The following is a 21,472-nucleotide window of genomic DNA, read 5'->3' as shown; positions in this document are numbered from 1 at the left end:
TGATTCAAAAACAAAAAAATTAAGGCAGAAAATATTTTTTACAGTGTATGGACGTTAGGGGAGGGCAATACCGCCTCAAAATTATATCATGATATTTTAAGAATTTTTGCGGTAATGATATTTATGACGGTATAAAAAAGTTATGGAAAAGGAAGGGCAATTTCCATCCATGAGCTGTCATTACTGACAGACTACTTAATTCAAAGTATAAATCCGTTTTCATAAGGTGACAGAAGCAGCATTAAAGTGCAAAAGTAGTGACATGATCACACAGCATAAGTCCAGAGGTGTAAAGAGTAGCTGAAAGCCATACTTGAGTAAAAGTACAAATTCCTTACTGTAAAAATTACTCCACTACAAGTTACAAGTCACCAATTTAAATACGACTTGAGTAAAAGTATTAAAGTAACCCAATTTAAAAGTACTTAAGTATTTTTACTCGTACTGAATGTTGGCTCAAAGATGCACTAGTCCTCAACACAAAGAGACATTGTAGGTATGGGCAGTGAAAACTAAGAAAGTTTATTTATGAGGTTTTATTTCCTAATATAGAAAAGAAATCAAACACCTCAAAATTTTGACCTGGCAGAACAAACACAGATTAAACATAGTCATAGTCTTTTGACTAAAATTTAATTTAGTTTTAGTCATATTTTTTCATCTGAATTGATTTAGTTTTAGTCTAATTTTATTCAACTAAATTCCATGAAATTTTAGTCTAGAAATCTACATTAAATTTATATTATTATTACATTTAATTTTAGTCTAGTGTCATTGTGTACTTGAACGTGCCATGCTGAAAAAATATATAGCCTAACTTTGTGATATAAATATATGGTAACACTTTACAATAAGGTTCATTAGTTAACATTAGTTAGCTACGTTAGTTAACATTAACTAATAATGAACTGCACTTATACAGCATTTATTCATCTTTGTTAATGTTAATTTCAACAATTACTAATACTTTATTAAAATCTTGTTAACATTAGTTAATGCACTCTGAACTAACATGAACAAACAATTAAAGCTTACATTTTTATTAACTAACATTAACAAAGATGAATAAATAATGTAACAAATGTATTGCTCATGGTTTGTTTAAGTTGGTTAATACATTAACTACTGTTAACTAATGAACCTTATTGTAAAGTGTTACCAAATATTCTTATATAGGCCTATCCTAAAAAATATATAATTTTAATATTTAAAAAATTCCAGTAGACTAAAATTACACTAACAGAAATATGATAATGCATATTAAAAACGTGAAGTTGTTCATTTGAAAGATTAATTGTAAACACATGTAGTAGACGTAACACCACTATCTCACATTAAGGGCACTACATTTCTTCAGTCATGCTTCCCTCTTTACAGTAAATACATTACAGCATACTTGATTAAATGTAAGGACAGTGAAATTGTACACTTATTATCAATCGTATAATGTACTTAAGTTACTCGAGCAATCAGTACAGGACCTCCCTGGTTTATTTTGGCTTATATAGTAAGTTATATCAAGTTATGTACCAGGCAGCTCAGGTTAGCTGATAAAGTAGCATCAGAGTATATAAACATTTGTGCTTGCCTTTGAGTTGCGGGATGACCCTCCTGCAATCGCGCATCACTTTTGTTTTGATTGTAGCATCACATGTTTAAAAAAGGGTCCCTTGACAGAAGCAAATGTGATATGCATCCATATGTTTGCTCTTTATCTCTTCTCTCAGACCAGACGCGAACTTTTCTCTACAGTTTATGACATACGCAGCACGCAGATGTCCCGCTACGGTGGCTCAACGCAAGCCATTCAGCGTTTGACATCAAAGTACCGTGAGACCAGACTTCTCCATATGCATTTGATTAGCTCTCGCTGTACTTTGATTTCATACGATTGCTCTGCGCAGCGCCAAATGAAGTCCCTCAGTTGTGTGTGTACGTGTAACCTCGCGACCACAGATTCTATCCATCATCACCCTCTGACACTTTCGTCTCGTTTGTATTTGACGAATAAACAATCTAGCGAGTAACGTTAAGTGTCATTTCAAATGTAGTGGAGTAAAGAGTACAAATACCCAATCAAAAATGTAATTGAGTAGAGAGTAAAAGTTGCCTATATTTTTGATACTCAGTACAAGTACAAAGTAGCCCAAAAAATACTTAAGTACAGTAACGAAGTACATTTACTTAAGTACTTTACACCTCTGCAAAAGTCAATTGTAAACAAAGTACAAACTAGAGATGAAATGGATATGAAAATTTTACATCACTATGACACTACCACAGATTTTCAGTAATTGTTACAGATCCTAGTAACTTAAGTCAATTTAAAATTTAGATTTTAAAATGATTTTACAAGTAATTGCAATTTTGTTCGCATAAACATAAAATAAATAACATTAACATCAATCATGGCATATTTGGGTTTGTGAGATAAATGCTCATGTAGTTCAGATAAAAATCAAGTGAATAAATCAGATTTTCTTATAAACACAGAAGAAATCGGCAAGGCATCTATCTGTTGTGAGAAATAGGTGTCTAATTTAGGACCCAGGAGTGGACGATGCGCCTGCGCCTCGCGGCAGTCGCTGAAGAAAGAAACAGGGTAAAACGGAGCTTTAAACTCATCAGATCGCATAATTTAATGGAAAATGAATAGAAAAGATGAATCTGTCTAATTAAATATTAAGTAAATGTGCATCAGTACAGTATTTTTTGGGTTTAAATTCAGTCAGTAAAGTAAGTTACTGTCATAACAGTGGTACGACTTGGTAGTGTTTTCCCTATATAACACAATGGCACACCCCTAATGGACGGGACACTAATTAAATATTTCTTCATATTGCATGAAAACTAATTTATTTACACAAACAATCAGAATGATCACCATTCTTTATTAATTGTTTTTAAGAACTAAATTTCCTGCACTGTGCAGATGATGTTGGATAAAGCGAGATAGCAGTAGAGCAAATTGAGTAAAGCAGTAGACACAAATTGTTGCTGCTAGACACAGCAGCTGTTTTTGATGTTATGTATGATAGGTAGGTGTGGTTGAGACAAACAGCGGTATGATGGATCTTTTTGTAATGAAGATGTCTATCAGGGCTTGTAGCGCCATGAAAGAAGGATGCATCCTGATTATATATCATGCATCTTCCTGACAACACAAACCGTGTGAACTTCAGCCTTATTTTTTTTTGCCAAGCACAGACCCAGACTCTGCCCCTAAGGTCAAACAGATTGCCCCTTACTGTATGGATGCATGAATGACACTTAAGCTTCAATGGACAACCTGAGGTCTGTCTTTGTTCATTTTAGTAATGTTCTACATACAAAAATATTACATATATACTAGGTTTTGTTCAAGGAGATCAATGTAGGCTGCCTCAAATGTAGGCAGACACAAGAAAATATCAACAATTGAGCTGACAAACAGTGATTTCACACACATAAAAACAACCTGTATAGAAAACGAAAGGCTTAAATGCACAGCTTGGGTTGCTTGCTACCCTTTCTTGTGTCTCACCATATCTGTCTTCAAGTTCAAACCCATCTCCCTTTCTTCAGTCTCCTGCTGTCTCGCTGACGACACTCTTCACTACAAGGATTGAGAGTCTCGCTGACTGCAACACTGCCGTGTGCTGAGCCTGTGTGAGTTATAACCTGGGCTGACATTCGCCAGAGGTAGAAAAGTGAGGAGACGCTCGAGCGGCCCACATGCAAGCCAAAAACGAGGTCTTTTTTGCCACCTTTCCTGCATGTGTAGGAGTGTGTTTCTTTTCACTAAGACTGCATTAACCTGTGTGCATAAACATGAGGTGAAACTTTACAATGTTGTGCAAATGTTTAAAACAGTTGCAGAATAAAGCGTATAGATTTATGATATTTGGATTTCTGCAGTCGTAAAATCTGATACGATTTTCGACTAAGCCACTACAATAACCGCTTAAACGAAAAACAAACACTGATGCATTCTCATGTCTTGAATTGAAAACAGCATGTAAACATTCACAATGCTAGGTGAATAAAGTATCTGTCACTGTTCAGATGAAGTTCAATAAACAGTTTTTCATCTGCAACTGTGCAGTCTAAGATGAAACCCTTAAGCATAGATTTCTTCTGATTTGCTTGAATGGTTTATACAGTATGTGAAATTTTCCATCTCTGCAAGTTTTTTTTCTCTCCTCCCCCTTTATGCCTGTCTTCGTGTCATATTAAAGTGATGGAAATGAACTTGAGAGTTGGCTAATTGCGATTGTCACTCCCATCCAGGCAGCACTGACAGACACGGACTCCCAAACACTTCATCAGTCTTCATTAATATTGAAGGCCGCTACGAAAGCGTCTCTAAGATCACGGCTGATGTAATGCGGCACGCGTGAAGCGCTCAGCCCTGAAAAACGCAACCATACAGATACATGGATCCTCATGTCTAAGACACCAATTTATTACAAATAGACGAAAATGCACATTTTGGTTTGTTAAAAGTCCAGTGTAAGATTTGTATTAACTAAATTACTGTACATCTATGCCATTTAAAAAGTAAATAGGCTACTATTTATGCTAGGTTATTTCTTATATGATAAAATAGTTTACCAAGCATAACTAATAGAAAACATGGGATTTGTGATGACATAAACAATGAAATGGCATGTATTCATATATTTGTGAAAAGTATCAGGAGCTATTATGGGCGTAACACCTTAAAGGCATTATGCAGAAGGTTAATAGACTGCTTGAAGGTATAAATAAACCTTCCCTTGTCCTACAATATATCTCTGTTTGGTAGCTGAGTGTTGCCACAGACCATGTGAGTCACCTGGCTTATTAACATCTATTTATCCTCTGTCCTCTGTTATCCACTGGATCACATAAGGTGATAGGCACAGTACCTAAAAATGCCATTACAACAGCCTTACAACTTATCTAAAAGTGCTGTCTATATAAGCTGAATGCTAATGAGTTATAGTGTAGCGAGTTACAAAGCGGTGGTATGTAGGCAGCTGCCTATGTTGATAGTAAGGTATTGCCAGGCTTTGGAACTGCCACACACACACTATACACACAAAAATGATTTATTCATTTTCAAATAATATCCTGTTAAATTTGATGAAGGTAAATTGCAGCTCATCTTCATAAAAATGAGCTGCATATTTTCAAGGTTAAACGGAGAATCAAATATTCACATCCCACACTACAACGGTTGCTTCAACAGCATTTGCCAGGAAAGTGATCCTAAACTGCTCCTTGTTCCAAGATAAGTTTTATTTGAATAAATATTTAGAGTCACAAACAAACTCAAAAGTTTTTATGAAGTGGAAAGCAACTTTCTGTCAGCCTATCCAACTTCAGAAAAAATGCGGGGTAGTTTCAAACCATAGTTGGATCAAATGGACAAACCCAACGAATAAGTTATTTCAACTCAAATGCGAGGTTGTTTCAAACCATACAGTAGTTGGGTCAAATATGGACAAACCCAACGAATGGGTTTTTTCAACTCAAATGCGGGGTTGTTTCAACCTATAGTTTGGTAAAGTAAGGACAAACCCAACTAATGGGTTATTTCAACTCAAATGCGGGGTTGTTTCTACCCAGAGTTGGGTCAAATATGGACAAACCCAACAAATGGGTTATTTCAACTTAAATGCAGGGTTGTTTCAACCCATAGTTGGGTCAAATATGGACAAACCCAACGAATGGGCTATTTCAACTCAAATGCAGAGTTGTTTCAAACCATACAGTAGTTAGGTCAAATATGGACAAACTCAACTAATATGGTATTTCAACTCAAATGCGGGGTTGTTTCAACCCATAGTTGGGTCAAATATCGACAAACCCAATGAATGGGTTATTTCAACTTAAATGCGGGGTTGTTTCAACCCATAGTTGGGTCAAATATGGACAAACCCAACAAATGGGTTATTTCAACTCAAATGCGGGGTTGTTTCAACCCAGAGTTGGGTCAAATATGGACAAACCCAACGAATGGGTTATTTCAACTTAAATGCAGGGTTGTTTCAGCCCATAGTTGAGTCAAATATGGACAAACCCAACCAATTGGTTATTTCAACTCAAATGCGGGGTTGTTTCAAACCATACAGTAGTTGGGTCAAATATGGAAAACTAAACGAATGGGTTATTTTAACTGAAATGCGGTGTTGTTTCAACCTATAGTTTGGTAAAGTGAGGACAAACCCAACTAATGGGTTATTTCAACTCAAATGCGGGGTTGTTTCAACCCATAGTTGGGTCAAATATGGACAAACCCAACGAATGGGCTATTTCAACTCAAATGCAGGGTTGTTTCAAACCATACAGTAGTTAGGTCAAATATGGACAAACTCAACGAATGGGTTATTTCAACTCAAATGCGGGGTTGTTTCAAACCATAGTTGGGTCAAATATGTACAAACCCAACGAATGGGCTATTTCAACTCAAATGCGAGGTTGTTTCAAACCATACAGTAGTTGGGTCAAATATGGACAAACCCAACAAATGGGTTATTTCAACTTAAATGCAGGGTTGTTTCAACCCATAGTTGGGTCAAATACGGACAAACCCAACCAATTGGTTATTTCAACTCAAATGCGGGGTTGTTTCAAACCATACAGTAGTTGGGTCAAATATGGAAAACTAAACGAATGGGCTATTTTAACTGAAATGCGGGGTTGTTTCAACCCAGAGATGGGTCAAATATGGACAAACCCAACAAATGGGCTATTTCAACTTAAATGCAGGGTTGTTTCTACCCAGAGTTGGGTCAAATATGGACAAACCCAACGAATGGGCTATTTCAACTCAAATGCAGAGTTGTTTCAAACCATACAGTAGTTAGGTCAAATATGGACAAACTCAACTAATAGGGTATTTCAACTCAAATGCGGGGTTGTTTCAACCCATAGTTGGGTCAAATATCGACAAACCCAATGAATGGGTTATTTCAACTTAAATGCGGGGTTGTTTCAACCCATAGTTGGGTCAAATATGGACAAACCCAACAAATGGGTTATTTCAACTCAAATGAGGGGTTGTTTCAACCCAGAGTTGGGTCAAATATGGACAAACCCAACGAATGGGTTATTTCAACTTAAATGCAGGGTTGTTTCAGCCCATAGTTGAGTCAAATATGGACAAACCCAACCAATTGGTTATTTCAACTCAAATGCGGGGTTGTTTCAAACCATACAGTAGTTGGGTCAAATATGGAAAACTAAACGAATGGGTTATTTTAACTGAAATGCGGTGTTGTTTCAACCTATAGTTTGGTAAAGTAAGGACAAACCCAACTAATGGGTTATTTCAACTCAAATGCGGGGTTGTTTCTACCCAGAGTTGGGTCAAATATGGACAAACCCAACAAATGGGTTATTTCAACTTAAATGCAGGGTTGTTTCAACCCATAGTTGGGTCAAATATGGACAAACCCAACGAATGGGCTATTTCAACTCAAATGCAGAGTTGTTTCAAACCATACAGTAGTTAGGTCAAATATGGACAAACTCAACTAATAGGGTATTTCAACTCAAATGCGGGGTTGTTTCAACCCATAGTTGGGTCAAATATCGACAAACCCAATGAATGGGTTATTTCAACTTAAATGCGGGGTTGTTTCAACCCATAGTTGGGTCAAATATGGACAAACCCAACAAATGGGTTATTTCAACTCAAATGCGGGGTTGTTTCAACCCAGAGTTGGGTCAAATATGGACAAACCCAACGAATGGGTTATTTCAACTTAAATGCAGGGTTGTTTCAGCCCATAGTTGAGTCAAATATGGACAAACCCAACCAATTGGTTATTTCAACTCAAATGCGGGGTTGTTTCAAACCATACAGTAGTTGGGTCAAATATGGAAAACTAAACGAATGGGTTATTTTAACTGAAATGCGGTGTTGTTTCAACCTATAGTTTGGTAAAGTGAGGACAAACCCAACTAATGGGTTATTTCAACTCAAATGCGGGGTTGTTTCAACCCAGAGTTGGGTCAAATATGGACAAATCCAACAAATGTGTTATTTCAACTTAAATGCAGGGTTGTTTCAACCCATAGTTGGGTCAAATATGGACAAACCCAACGAATGGGCTATTTCAACTCAAATGCAGGGTTGTTTCAAACCATACAGTAGTTAGGTCAAATATGGACAAACTCAACGAATGGGCTATTTCAACTCAAATGCGGGGTTGTTTCAAACCATAGTTGGGTCAAATATGTACAAACCCAACGAATGGGCTATTTCAACTCAAATGCGAGGTTTTTTCAAACCATACAGTAGTTGGGTCAACTATGGACAAACCCAACAAATGGGTTATTTCAACTTAAATGCAGGGTTGTTTCAACCCATAGTTGGGTCAAATACGGACAAACCCAACCAATTGGTTATTTCAACTCAAATGCGGGGTTGTTTCAAACCATACAGTAGTTGGGTCAAATATGGAAAACTAAACGAATGGGCTATTTTAACTGAAATGCGGGGTTGTTTCAACCCAGAGATGGGTCAAATATGGACAAACCCAACAAATGGGCTATTTCAACTTAAATGCAGGGTTGTTTCAACCCATAGTTGAGTCAAATATGGACAAACCCAACCAATTGGTTATTTCAACTCAAATGCAGGGTTGTTTCAAACCATACAGTAGTTGGGTAAAATATGGACAAACCCAACGAATGGGCTATTTCAACTCAAGTGCGGGGTTGTTTCAAACCATACAATAGTTGGGTCAAATATGGACAAACTTAATGAATGGGCTATTTCAACTCAAATGCGGTGTTGTTTCAACCCATAGTTGTGTCAAATATGGACAAACCCAACGAATGGGCTATTTCAACTCAAATGCGGGGTTGTTTCAAAACATACAGTAGTTGGGTCAAATATGGACAAACCCAACAAATGCGTTATTTCAACTTAAATGCAGGGTTGTTTCAACACATAGTTGGGTCAAATATGGACAAACCCAACAAATGGGTAATTTATGATCTAATTTATATATGACCCAACTAGGGGTTAAAACACCCCCAATATTTTTATTGTGTAAGTATAGCTTTACACAACTACATTACACAACTACACCAATCCCAAATTTGAAGTTAAATGTGAAATCTAAGTATGAACTAAACTTTATTTTACATAAGATACAATTATTTTTATGATTTGTTTGTTGATCATTTTCCTATTATATTGTCAATAAAAATTCATTTAATGTTTTTGCAATACGATATATAACAAAATATTAAACCAAATGGGATTTTTAAAGCACAAACACTTTAAATATCTAAAAAAAATCCAAAACACAGAATAATACATAATGTACACTCTAAAAAATGTAGTGTTGGGTCAAAAAGGGATGAGCCCAGTGTAGTAATTGAACCTATGGAGGATTGTTTCAACCCAAAATGCTGGGTTGTTTTTACTCATTGTTGGGTCAAATACAAACATTTTCTGGTTTAATTTAACCCAACAGCTGTGCTTGTCCATTTTTGACCCAATGCTGGGTTATTTCCAACAATGTGTTAAAACAACCCAACATAAGTTAAATTACAACCCAACAGTTTGGGTTCATTATTTTTTTGACCCAAAGCTTAGTTGAAAATAACCCTTTTTTTTAAAGTCTATTGTTTCCATACATAGTCATATGTTAAAATTAATATGTAATGCTATTTTATATATAACTTGTATATAATACTAATCTGAATCTGTAATATATCAAAGTGACCTCAGAAGGGTAGTGGCACTTTAGCAAAGTCACGGCAGTCACAGAGTTGTTTCAGAAAAATTGTCTCTTTGTTAAAGACCATCTGACTAAACTGGACAATATGAGGGAAAACAAAAAATAAGATCCTTTAATGAGAAAGAGACAGGACAATATAAAAAAAAACAGATGGAACAGGTTTAATCCCAATAAAGCGTGGGCTCCATGGCAACACGGCATCCAGTAATATTTCCAATCAGACCTCACACGCAATGCACTCGGCAGTATCTAATCTTCAGCCTAATGACACGCTGCCTTGTGGAAATATTTACGCTTTCCTCTTGAAAATGACAACCGGTTATTAACTCTATATCGCCTCATTAAATCCTGAACTAAGCATATAAAGCATTTTATGAGGATGGAAGGCCAAAATCTGGCCCAATCAAAGACTACATTATTGTAAGGGGGTGTCACCTCCCACCGCACCGATGTTTCTCATGGACTGGACAAGCGTGCGTAACATCTTAAAGCAATGAACTCGGGGATGCATCTTCACCTTCGCTTTGCAGGAGAAATGTGTAAATTTTATATGGGCGGAATTACAGTTATTTATCACATGGGGGGTTTAATACATCAGCCCTGAAGGCATGAGAAGATGAACTCTGTTTACCACTAAAGCTTTTCTAGATGTTTTGGAAGCAGCCATCAATCTCTGGCTATCTTTAAAGAAAGCATCAGTTTCAATCACTCGAGAGAAGGCTAGTCAACCGCTAAAAAGATTTCTCCTTCTTGTCGTCTCTTCAAGGTGAAGTTTTCCCCTGATGACATGCGAACCCTGCGGGAGCGTGTTATTAATGTTTTAAAATAATAACCTAAAATACACATCTGACTCCGCCCCTTCCCCTCTGCTGTTGTTCTCAATTAACATCTTCAATTAACCTGTGCAATCGGGTGCCTCTAGACACAAAAAGACCTTGATGGCCCACAAAAATAATGGCCCTAAACCTAAAGTATCTTCCTTTAAGGCACGTCTCCGATACCCTACGGTGTGAGGAAATAAACATGCGCTTGAATTGTTTTTAGATTGATGTCACAACACAGTGTGTGTTTTTCCCCCAACCATCATCCCGTTGAGCTCGAGTAGTAATACGACTCAGTTTATCTGCACTGTTACTTTGATACCAGCAATCGTATTGGACAATTACCTCTGCAGGAAGCCAATGGTTGCGTTGCACTCGCATTGGGTTTTCCTGACCTGCAGGGGGGCGTTGTGTGTTTACTGAGATGGTAAGACTGTCGCGGGTTACGGCACATACAAAATCCACACTGTAAAAAATTAATTGTTGGCTCAATGAATTATTTTTTAGTAACTAGTTCCACAGAAATTTTACGTTCACTCAATTTCTGACTCCAAAGTGTTACCTGGATTGATGTTTTTTAGTTGGCCAAATTTTGACTCAAATATAAAAAAGTATGTTTGCTCAACTAGCTTTATAGTTCATTCAACTAAAATGTTTTAATCAGTTGAATCTTTAAAAACTTACAGCAAAGACTCTGTCAATTAAATTTTAAGTATTTACTCAATGTTTTATGTGTTACTTCAATTAATATTTATTATTTGGGAATACTTAATAAACTTTTTAAAATTATTTATCAAATAATTTATGCTGGTGTTGTTAACAAATAATTAACTTCAGTCACATAAAAACAAAAGCTTTATTCACTTATCATACAGACTGAACATACAGAATTAAGTCTTCTCTAAATAGAGGGCATAAAACAGTCCAAAAGCACTCCAAAATCAGTCAGAACATCTCCAGGGCCATTTAGGAGAACTTCTTTCGCCATGTATCCCTCTCTGCCTCTCTCCACATCATCACCGCTCTGGTTTGATAAACAGAGGAATATAAATACATACATAAATACATGTTTAATATAATAAAGCTTGACGGTGAAAGACTTTATCCCCTAAAATTGCCAAATTTCCCTCAGACATCACACGTAACTTAATTGAATTAAACACTATTGGGCGGTTTTCTCGAACAGGACTTATCACTGACTAAAATACTGACATCTCTTAACATATGAGTGCTATTCTTTTGTCTCAAAATGCACGCCAGTGTTGTATTTTATAAGGTTTGTTTGTAAAAATGTCCCAATTATAATTAAGATGGAGTAATAAACCCTGTCCGGTAATCTTAACTAAAATAGCTCCACTTTAACTCGGACACATAACATAACACACCTTTATATAACTTATATCTTTACAAAAACGTCGAGTATTTGCGTCTTTGCCAATTAATATAGTCTAAAATTAACATTTATTTACAAACACTTACCTGACGTGAACTTGAGGAAACGGCTGTTGACTTGTGTCATGTGAATCAGTAAGTGATTCAGGCTGTTAGGTGCGGATTGATCTCAGATGAAATGACCTGGGTTCCAGTCCAGATCCTTCCGAGTTAAGACATTTTAAATTAAAAACTCACGCACATACTGTACATACATACACACGCGCGCGCGAGCGGGTCGGGCGTACGCGCGCGCGCGCACACACACACACACGGGTATATTTAGAAGTTTTATTTAAGATTGTTATGATATTGGGACTATTTCTCCGCCCGCTCCTTCAGCTCTGAAGTTCAAATTCGCATGCAGTCCGGTTATAACGAATGTAAAAGATATGAAACATCACTCAACAGCCATATCAATTAAGTGCAATCCTAAAATATGATTTAAAACATAACCCTTTCATTGTTAGGTATGAGAAATTAAAATGAATTAAATCACGTTTAAACGCCACAGAGATATCAGAGCCAGCAGTCGATTTCTGATGCGCTTGCCGAGGCGAGGCTGCGCTGGGCGGGGTGTGAGCGCTTAAGCGCCGATGATTTTCTGGAGCTCATATTGAGCTCATATGGAGCTCCGTCCGAAAGTGTCCGCGCACATTTTTAAATAGACGCTATCTTTATTAACCGACCGCATATTTAAACTTTAAGCACATACATTCACGCCTGAACAACTCTTACAATTACATTTTGTGACCAAATAACAGTAATATTATGAGCATTTTGTTGTCAGGAAACAAAACTGTCATAAGTCCACATATTTACCTGATTTGTCTTAATGAGTTCAGTCAACATTCAGAATGGCTAATGTTGACTGAACTCATTAAGACAAATTGAAAATAACCATTCATTTAATGTCTTAAACACAGATTTATCTAGACTTAAAATAATATGTCTTCTCAACTAGCTCAAACAAAAAAATTGGTTTAACTTGTATATTTTTGCCCGTCCAACATTTCATTAATTGGATTTTTTACAGTGCAATTATCAATCCAGAACCCATGAGCAGAATGTGATTTTAAGTCACTGCCCTGTTGACCAAATAGCACTGAGTTATATAATCTGACTGGATTTTCGGTCCGTACTTTTTATCTTCAATAACATTGTATGGAAAATACACAGAAAATGCATCCGGATCATTCAATTTTTGGTTCATTCACACTGCCAATGATTTTCTGGAATCTGTGCGTGCATTTACACACATGCTTTAAAGATCACGTAAAGACACGTGACATGTTTAAAGTTTTGCACTTGGTAGGTTTTTTCTCCACAGCGTCAGAAGTTTGTTTGGGTGGTTTGCCAAGTGCTGCAAATCTTCCTTGTATAACTTTTTAAAAGGAAGTAAAGATCAAATAACCATGCATTAGGAACATTTATAACAGCTTTATTTTAATAGACGTGTAAAACCATATTTTGGCAGATTGTTTTACTTTCATTGTTTCACGAGTTGCCTTGCTGTCTTAATAATTAACAGTAAACAAACTTTGCTTGCTGTTATCGAAGGCAGCTCGAACCTTTGAAATCTACGTTAAAAGTTTACCCGTCAAAATATGGTTACTGCAGTAAAATAGTTTATTTTGATCATGGTGCCAAGATCGCTGGATAATTCTGTTGTTGTTTTCCAGAAGCCTGCAATTACTTTTCAGTCATTTGCGATGTCACAGAGTTGAACGTCTTCATGTATTGACTTGATTTGCAAAGGTACATTTGCAAATGATTCATGAAGTCATACCTCTGCAATTCTTTGATCGATTGTATTTTAGAAGCATGCTCAAACTGTAATGACAGCAATGTAATCGCCAATGCGCTGGTAGAGAGATTGAGAAAGAGACAGAGAGACAGATAGAGAGAGAGAGCAGGCCGGTACAAAAGTGGAAATGATCGATGTTATTTGAAGTTGCCTCTTAAAGGACAAAACACCCGATTCAGCTATTACGTAGCTATTAAATGCATTTTTTTTTTCAGGACGTTCTGGCAACCCGGGTGGTGGTTGATGACCTCTGCCTTACGAAATTGTTTCTGTCTTCGTTTACACACAAACGCTTCTGTAAATGTTACAGCAATGTCACTAGGTCCTCTTTACAGGAGCGATCCCAGAATATTTATGGGACGTGTTTGTGGTCACACAGAAGGCTCTCTGCCAATTTAAGGATTTTTTTGTGATCAAAGTGTGAATGGGATTTAAGAGACACAAATAATATATTAGAGAGCAAGTGGAGGCCTATCTGTCGCTTAAGTTTAAACGTGTCTACCAAATTAAGTGTTTTCTATGGGGCATGGTTTAAATCTATTCCCAGACTAAAATGCATATTTGAGTTGTCTTAATTGAAAACAGCTTGCAGTGACATCCCTTAAATACATCATTGCATATTGTTTTGTCTCAAGATGCACACCAGGAATGTTTTTGTAAGGTATGTTTGTAAAAACAACTCAAATATCCTAATATAACTAAGGCCTGGCCTGACTTAGTCTAAACCCTGTCTGGGAAACTGCCCCTATGGGTGGGTTGCACCAACAAGGATTAAGCTTAAATCTGGTTTAAATCAAAGCTTATTTAATAATTCAGTTGCACCAAACTTTAAACCTGTTTAAAAATAAACAGGTTTAAATTTAAACTGTCATTTTGATCCAGGTTTAAATCTTACAGTAAATCTAGATTATCTTTAATCCTGTTGCTCCATTACTTTAAACTCTGTTTTAAATCTCAGTGAGGGATTAACTTTAAACTTGCATATGAGGAGGTTTAAATATGTTTTTTTTTACAATTAAATGTCTGGTTGAATGATTAGAAACACATACCGCGAGCTTGGTGGCGCTATTCAAATATGCGTTTATTATAACGTCTCAACAAAGTGTGTTTGGCGGCTCAAAAAGATTATTAACAGCACCGCTGAAAGCGATGCTCGTATGTGCTTCTCCTCTGTCACGCGCGCTCCAGTCAGGCGAACGACAGTGAATGAACGGACACATGGTGGCGCTTCATGACAAATGCGTCGACACATCTTTTTCATTATATCACAATATCTGAGCTTTGCGATATTTCCTGTCACAATATTTCCTGATCTGTTAATAAATACAGTTGTTTTAAAAGATTGTCAAATGTTTTTATATGAATCAGACCTTTAGATTAGCCTACCGGCGTATGTAGGTGATTTAAAATCAAAATAATGAAAAATTACATTACCTTTGCCTGCATAAACTGTTTATTTCCTTTTTGAATGACAACGTCAACATTGTTGCTGTTTATTAACACCGGAAAATTCAACATGGCGGACAAAATAAATCGCAGATGAAGGGTTTAATACAGTTTAAAGTTTTAATCTAAGATTTGTTAATCTGTGTTTAAATTTAAGTGGTGCAACACAACTCGAATTAAAATTAAACTGAGATCAACAAACCCTAGATTAGCTCTAAACTCTGCTTAATTTAATCCTTGTTGGTGCAACCCACCCTATATCTCTTAAAAATGTTTTTTGGTTAAACATAAGACAATGTTGATACATGTGACATATCTGAGATCTCTATTAAGTTTCCCTAGCTATGAATGAGCAAGTTTTGAACAATACAATTTTCCTCTGCAATGCAATGAACCAACCCATTCTCACCAAAAAGCGTACAAATGACACGCAGTGTGATTATCGTGCAATAGATACGCCAAATTCCGATTTTGCGTGCATATGATACGCCAGTCCTTCCCATTCACTTATATGGCGAATCGTTTCGTGACATTTTATTTATTGTTTTCTCATTTGTTTTCTGTTTTTTTTACCATTTTCGCTTGGGTTTAGGGTTAGAACAACTTTTTGTTATATAAAAATGACATCCTAACCCAAACCCCAACTCTAACCCCAACTCCAAGCGACCATGGCTTAAATATAGATAAAAACTTAGAGAAACCTGTATATTAAATAACCTGCTTAAACAAATGTGAAATCTAACCCTAAACCCAAGCGAAAATGGTTTAAAAAACAGAAAACAAATGAGAAAACAATAAATAAAACGTCACGAAACGATTCGCCATATAAGTGAATGGGAAGGACTGGCGTATCATATGCACGCAAAATCGGAATTTGGCGTATCTATTGCACGATAATCACACTGCGTGTCATTTGTACGCATCTTGGTGAGAACGGGTAGCAATGAACATAAAACTTCAATGAAGACATGTGATAGCTGCTAGCCACAACCAGCCCACTGAGAGTTGCATGCATCTCGGCTAAAATCATAGCCTGTGGCCTCTTCTACATTTCCTCTTTAATCAAATAAAATCAATTTAAATAAGTTTGAATTAAGGGATGAGTGATAAGCACCTAGGCACGGATGTGTTCAGAAGGACTTACCAACCACATCTGAACAGTTTTTTTTTCCACTGCTGTTCCACAAGAAAAGATCCCTGACCTTTCTTTGCCCACCCATTATCCTCATCATGACATCAGGCACACTGTAGAGGATTAGGCTATTGTGATGGAGGGAGTGGAGTAGGGAGGTCAAACCTCGTTTTTCTTCCTAGCTTAGAAAGATGTGCTTTTTTCTGTAAGGCTGTTTTCACACTTTTGTTTCAGAGTGCTTTAAGTGCGAATCATACCAGAGTTTACATGAACTGGACCCCAAATTAAACCTGCTGGTGCACAACAAGTTTGGAAAACCAAAAGTGAAATCTGATGTCATTTGTATCTCCACCAAAGTGCTTGAAACGTGACGTTTGGTTTCCCAAAAAAGCACTATTGTAAGTAATGGCTCCAAAACCAGACTTTGGCATTTGTTGTACTGATGATTTATCCCAAGGAAATCCAAGAAATCACTTACCCTAAGGAAAGACAGGTCACGGCTGCGGTCGATGCTTGTGATCTCCAGGTTACCCATCACCACTTCGCAGTTCTCATAGTATTTACGAAGGGTCCGGTACTGCTGGTCCAAGTCTGACAGGGTGCTCAGTTTATTCTCCGTGCCGGTGCATACTGTAGGGAGAGGAAGAAAGAAGCAGAATGAAATTACATTTAATGGTATAAACAACAGATGCAGGAACGATATATCAGACTGGTTGATGCTTCAGACCATCTAGCATCGCAGTTTAATCAGGCCTGGAGCCCCACAATCCTCTGAGGCAGACGGGGGGGCTGAAGCCCAGACGGACAACTTGACAAGCAATTAAACAGAACCATTTCTGCTCATCAAACACCTTGCACCAATCAAAGACATCTGCCATCTGTTGCATCAGCTGGCATTGCCTTTGAGCCAAAAGTGTATACTCCTTCTCACGCCTCGCTGAACTACTGTCACAACATCTCACGAGCACATCCTCACCCATCCCGCCCTATCCCATCCACCCGACCAACCATGAGCTCACCCGAAAGAGAACAAACAATTACCCAGCAATGCAGATACATTTACACCTTCACCTGAATTTTTATGAAAACTAGGATAAGACATTATTGGTTAATATTACGATATTTCTCCATGACTCTATGACATTAGTTTCTTCATCTTTTTAAACAGAATGCACCTTTAGGGACAAAAACAACAAGACTAATCATACTTATTTCATGACTAATTCATATTAATTCGTACTACCACATTCATGGGTTTTTGTTTGATTTGCCTTCGCCCCTTTGACATTAGGGGTGGGGTTTCATTTTAGTTTTTTTTTTATGATAAACATACAACCACATTCGTAGGTTTTTGTAAGATTTTTATAATAAACATACAACCAGATTTGTTAGATTTTTTATATTAAACGTACGACTTCATTCGAAAAAGTAGGTTTTTAGACATTTTTTTATAAAAAAAAAGTATGACCACATTCGTAGGTTTTTGTACTATTTTTTTTTATAATAAATGTACGACCAAATTCGTACTGTAGGTTTTTTTACTTTTTTATAATAAGTATATGACCACATTTGTACTGCAGGTTTTTAGACGTTTTTTTATAATAAATGTACAACCACATTCCTAGGTTTTTGGACAACTTTTTAATAATAAATGTACGACCACATTTGTACTGTAGGTTTTTGGACAACATTTTAATAATTAATTTACGACCAAATTCGTACTGTAGGTTTTTGGACAACTTTTTTATAATAAATGTACGACCACATTTGTACTGTAGGTTTTTGGACGATTTTTTATAATAAATGTACGACCACATTCCTCGGTTTTTGTACAATTTTTCTAATAAATGTATGATCACATTTGTACTGTAGGTTTTTGGAGGATTTTTATAATAAATGTATGATCACATTCATAGGCTTTTGGACAATTTTTTATAATAAAAGTACGACCACATTTGTACTGTAGGTTTTTGGATGACTTTTTAATAATACATTTACGACCAAATTCGTATGTGTAGGTTTTTGGACAATTTTTTTATAATAAATGTATGACCACAGTCCTAGGTTTTTTTACGATTTTTATAATAAATGTATGACCACATTTGTACTGTAGGTTTTTGGACGATTTTTTTTTTTAATAAATGTACGAGCACATGTGTAGGTTTTTGTACTAATTGTTTATAATAAATTTACAACCAAATTCGTACTGTAGGTTTTTGGACAAATTTTAAAATAAATGTACGATCACATTCCTAGTTTTTTGTACGATTTTTATAATAAATGTACGAGCACATTTGTAGGTTTTTGTACTATTTGTTTATAATAAATTTACAACCAAATTCCTACTGTAGGTTTTTGGACAATTTTAATAATAAATGTACAACCACATTCCTAGTTTTTTGTACGCTTTTTATAATAAATGTACGAGCACATTTGTAGGTTTTTGTACTATTTGTTTATGATAAATTTACAACCAAATTCGTACTATAGGTTTTTGGACAATTTTTATAATAAATGTATTACCACATTCCTAGTTTTTTGTACGATTTTTATAATAAATGTACGAGCACATTTGTAGGTTTTTGTACTATTTGTTTATGATAAATTTACAACCAAATTCGTACTGTAGGTTCCCTTTCAATACGGTTCACTTCGCATTGCGTCAGTTAGCTGACGCTATGGGGGGAAACTCCTGTTTACTCCGTGACTGAAGCCTATTGGTTAACGTCTGTACAAAGTACAGACCAATGACGTTTGAACCCGCGCGCGGGAGGAACGCGTCCCTATATAAGCGCGGTTCAATCGTCAGGAGCTCATTATTTTCTCCTTCAGCGCGAACCTCTCGCTGCTCCGAAGAAAAAGAAGAAGCCTTACCTCGCCGTTGACAAAAGCCCTGCAGCGGAGTCCAGGCCTAGCGTCTTCCCCTGCCGTTTTCCGGCTGAGAACCGAAGATAGCAGAGTCCAGGTCTAGCGTCTTCCCCTGCCGCTTTCCGGCCGAGAACCGAAGATAGCCTTCGCTTGCCGTGGTACGAGCCCTGTGCAGCGGACACACGCCTGACGAGGTCTCCCCTGCGGCCGCCCGGTAAGATCAATATTTTTAATATAAAGCTATAAGCTAAAAGAGCAGGCGCTGTTGTAATAGCGTCCAGCACAGCGGCTCGGTGAGCCTCTCTGCTATGAATTTCCTCCGAGCGCGTTACCGGTCTGGCACCTCCCACGCCGGGACCGCGCTTATGCTTTGGTTGTCTTATCCATGTTTCGTGCTCCCCCTGCTGTTCCTCTCTCGCCGGGATGAACACACGGCGAGCCATGAGACTAGATGGATGCATAGACAAGCACACACGGACTAACCCCCCCTGTGTTCTGTCACACCGCAACCGTTCATGCTTACAGAGTCCTTTCGCTCCTCTTACATTCAGTGGCGAGATCTCTGGCACATATATTAATCCCCCGAGTGCATCGGGTGATACCGTCACGACGCATGGCTGTTCTGTCTGTGTTGCTGCTCCCCTCTGCCGTTCCTCTCTTGTTGAGATGAACAAGCGGGGAACCGTAGACCTGGATAGATGCATACGACAAGCAAACACGGGCGGTCTGCCCCTGTCTCTGTCATAGCACAGCCACTCGTGCTCCACGCTCGCGGAGTCCCTCGCTCCTTTCCCCACAGTGGTGAGGTCTCTTAACGGCTTAGCTAGCACGCGGTATTACGGCTCGCTGCCTCTAAATGCAGCTGTCCAGTGTTCAACGATTACAGAGCTTCATGCCCCTCCCCTCCTGGAGCGGCGCGATCTCATTCGTCTGCTCGATAGGGCCGATTCGCCGCTATTGGAGCACCAAGAACACTCATTATAAGAGAGCTTCATGCCCCTCCCCTCCTGGAGCGGCACGATCTCATTCGTCTGCTCGATAAGGCGGACACGCCTCTATTGGAGCGCTAAAACACTTATTATAGAGCTTTACTGGCCTGAGCCGATCTCACTTCAGATAGCTCATTCTTTGTCTGCCTGGTAATTTCTCTCTGGTTTAGACGGAATCAGAGGCAGAACGAATTTGTTTATAATATACTGAGGCCCGAATACCTCCCTTTATTCAGTCCCGTCCTATATCAGTGCGCTGAATATTGGTACATTCTTATATATATACCCGGTTTTTCTGCCCTTTTAATAAACGGCAAAACCGCGGGCCTCACGGCAGACTTCCTCTCTGCGATGGGTTCAGTCTGACATTAAACCACCTAGACATACTACCCTGCTCCGTGAGCCGTTCGGTCACCGTCACTACTGAGGCTTGTGCACCTGAACGGCTGAGCTCTGGTCTCCGCAGCACAGCTGCATCAACAGAGAACGAAACTGTCTGGGAGAAAAGGGGTTATGTCGCGCCTCGGCTGGACTGCCCTGAAATGTTTTCTGTGTGCTGTTTATCCAAACATACTGTGTAATACTGTCGGCTATGCGACCTCACTATAGTGGCGAACGGTATTTAATTCCTCTAAAAAGAGTAATTTCCGTGCTTACTATACTGTGTTTTGACACCCACGGTTGTACGGTGTCTCTAAACACTTTATCGCCTTACTGACAAGCAATCAGTAATACGCACACACGGCCCGCTGTCCATAATTCTATCGACGCTAGCCGAAAAAACCCCGGTTTGGCCATATACTGTGTATTGACACCCCACGACTGTACGGTGTCTCTAACACCTTTCTGCCAAATTCGCTCGCAGCCCACCTCAGTTTCTCCGCTACGATGCTGATGGCGCAAACGAGCACGGTCTTACGGCTGTTATTCTCTCTTCCTAGAGGAAGGACAGCCTCAGACTTTTGCATGGCTCCAAGCGTTTGAATCGCGCCCTCTCCGGACGGCCACTCAAAGGCTTACAGCCAAGCGGTTTATGACGTTTTTCGGCCATATAGCTGATTTATATTAGCGGATCCGAAGACGCTCACACCTCCGCTCCAATACTCGGAGATATTAAGGGTAATATCAACCTCAAGTGAGCTTGCTACCCGCCACAATAAGTTTCAAAGCTTAAAGCGCGCGCACAGTCAGACGCGCGCGGCATCTCGTTTAAGACGGGCACACGTACCCCTCTAACGAGCCTCAGAAAGCTG

At 38.1% G+C, this 21,472-nt stretch overlaps 1 protein-coding gene across 2 annotated transcripts in view; it reads right to left on the bottom strand.

Moving 5' to 3' along the window:
• Positions 1-21,472, bottom strand: part of LOC135733466 (receptor tyrosine-protein kinase erbB-4) — a 457,412-nt gene that overhangs the window by 217,929 nt on the left and 218,011 nt on the right. For both annotated transcript variants that reach the window (XM_065252090.2, XM_065252091.2), the window contains exon 2: positions 16,841-16,992. In XM_065252090.2, the coding sequence (XP_065108162.1) occupies positions 16,841-16,992 (152 nt within the window). The remainder of the gene's footprint in view (positions 1-16,840; positions 16,993-21,472) is intronic.

The sequence above is a fragment of the Paramisgurnus dabryanus genome, chromosome 15 (genome assembly GCF_030506205.2).
Source record: "Paramisgurnus dabryanus chromosome 15, PD_genome_1.1, whole genome shotgun sequence".
Classification (NCBI taxonomy): domain Eukaryota; kingdom Metazoa; phylum Chordata; class Actinopteri; order Cypriniformes; family Cobitidae; genus Paramisgurnus; species Paramisgurnus dabryanus.
The sequence above is the reverse complement of the archived record's forward strand: the minus strand, read 5'-3'. Positions and strand labels throughout refer to the sequence as shown.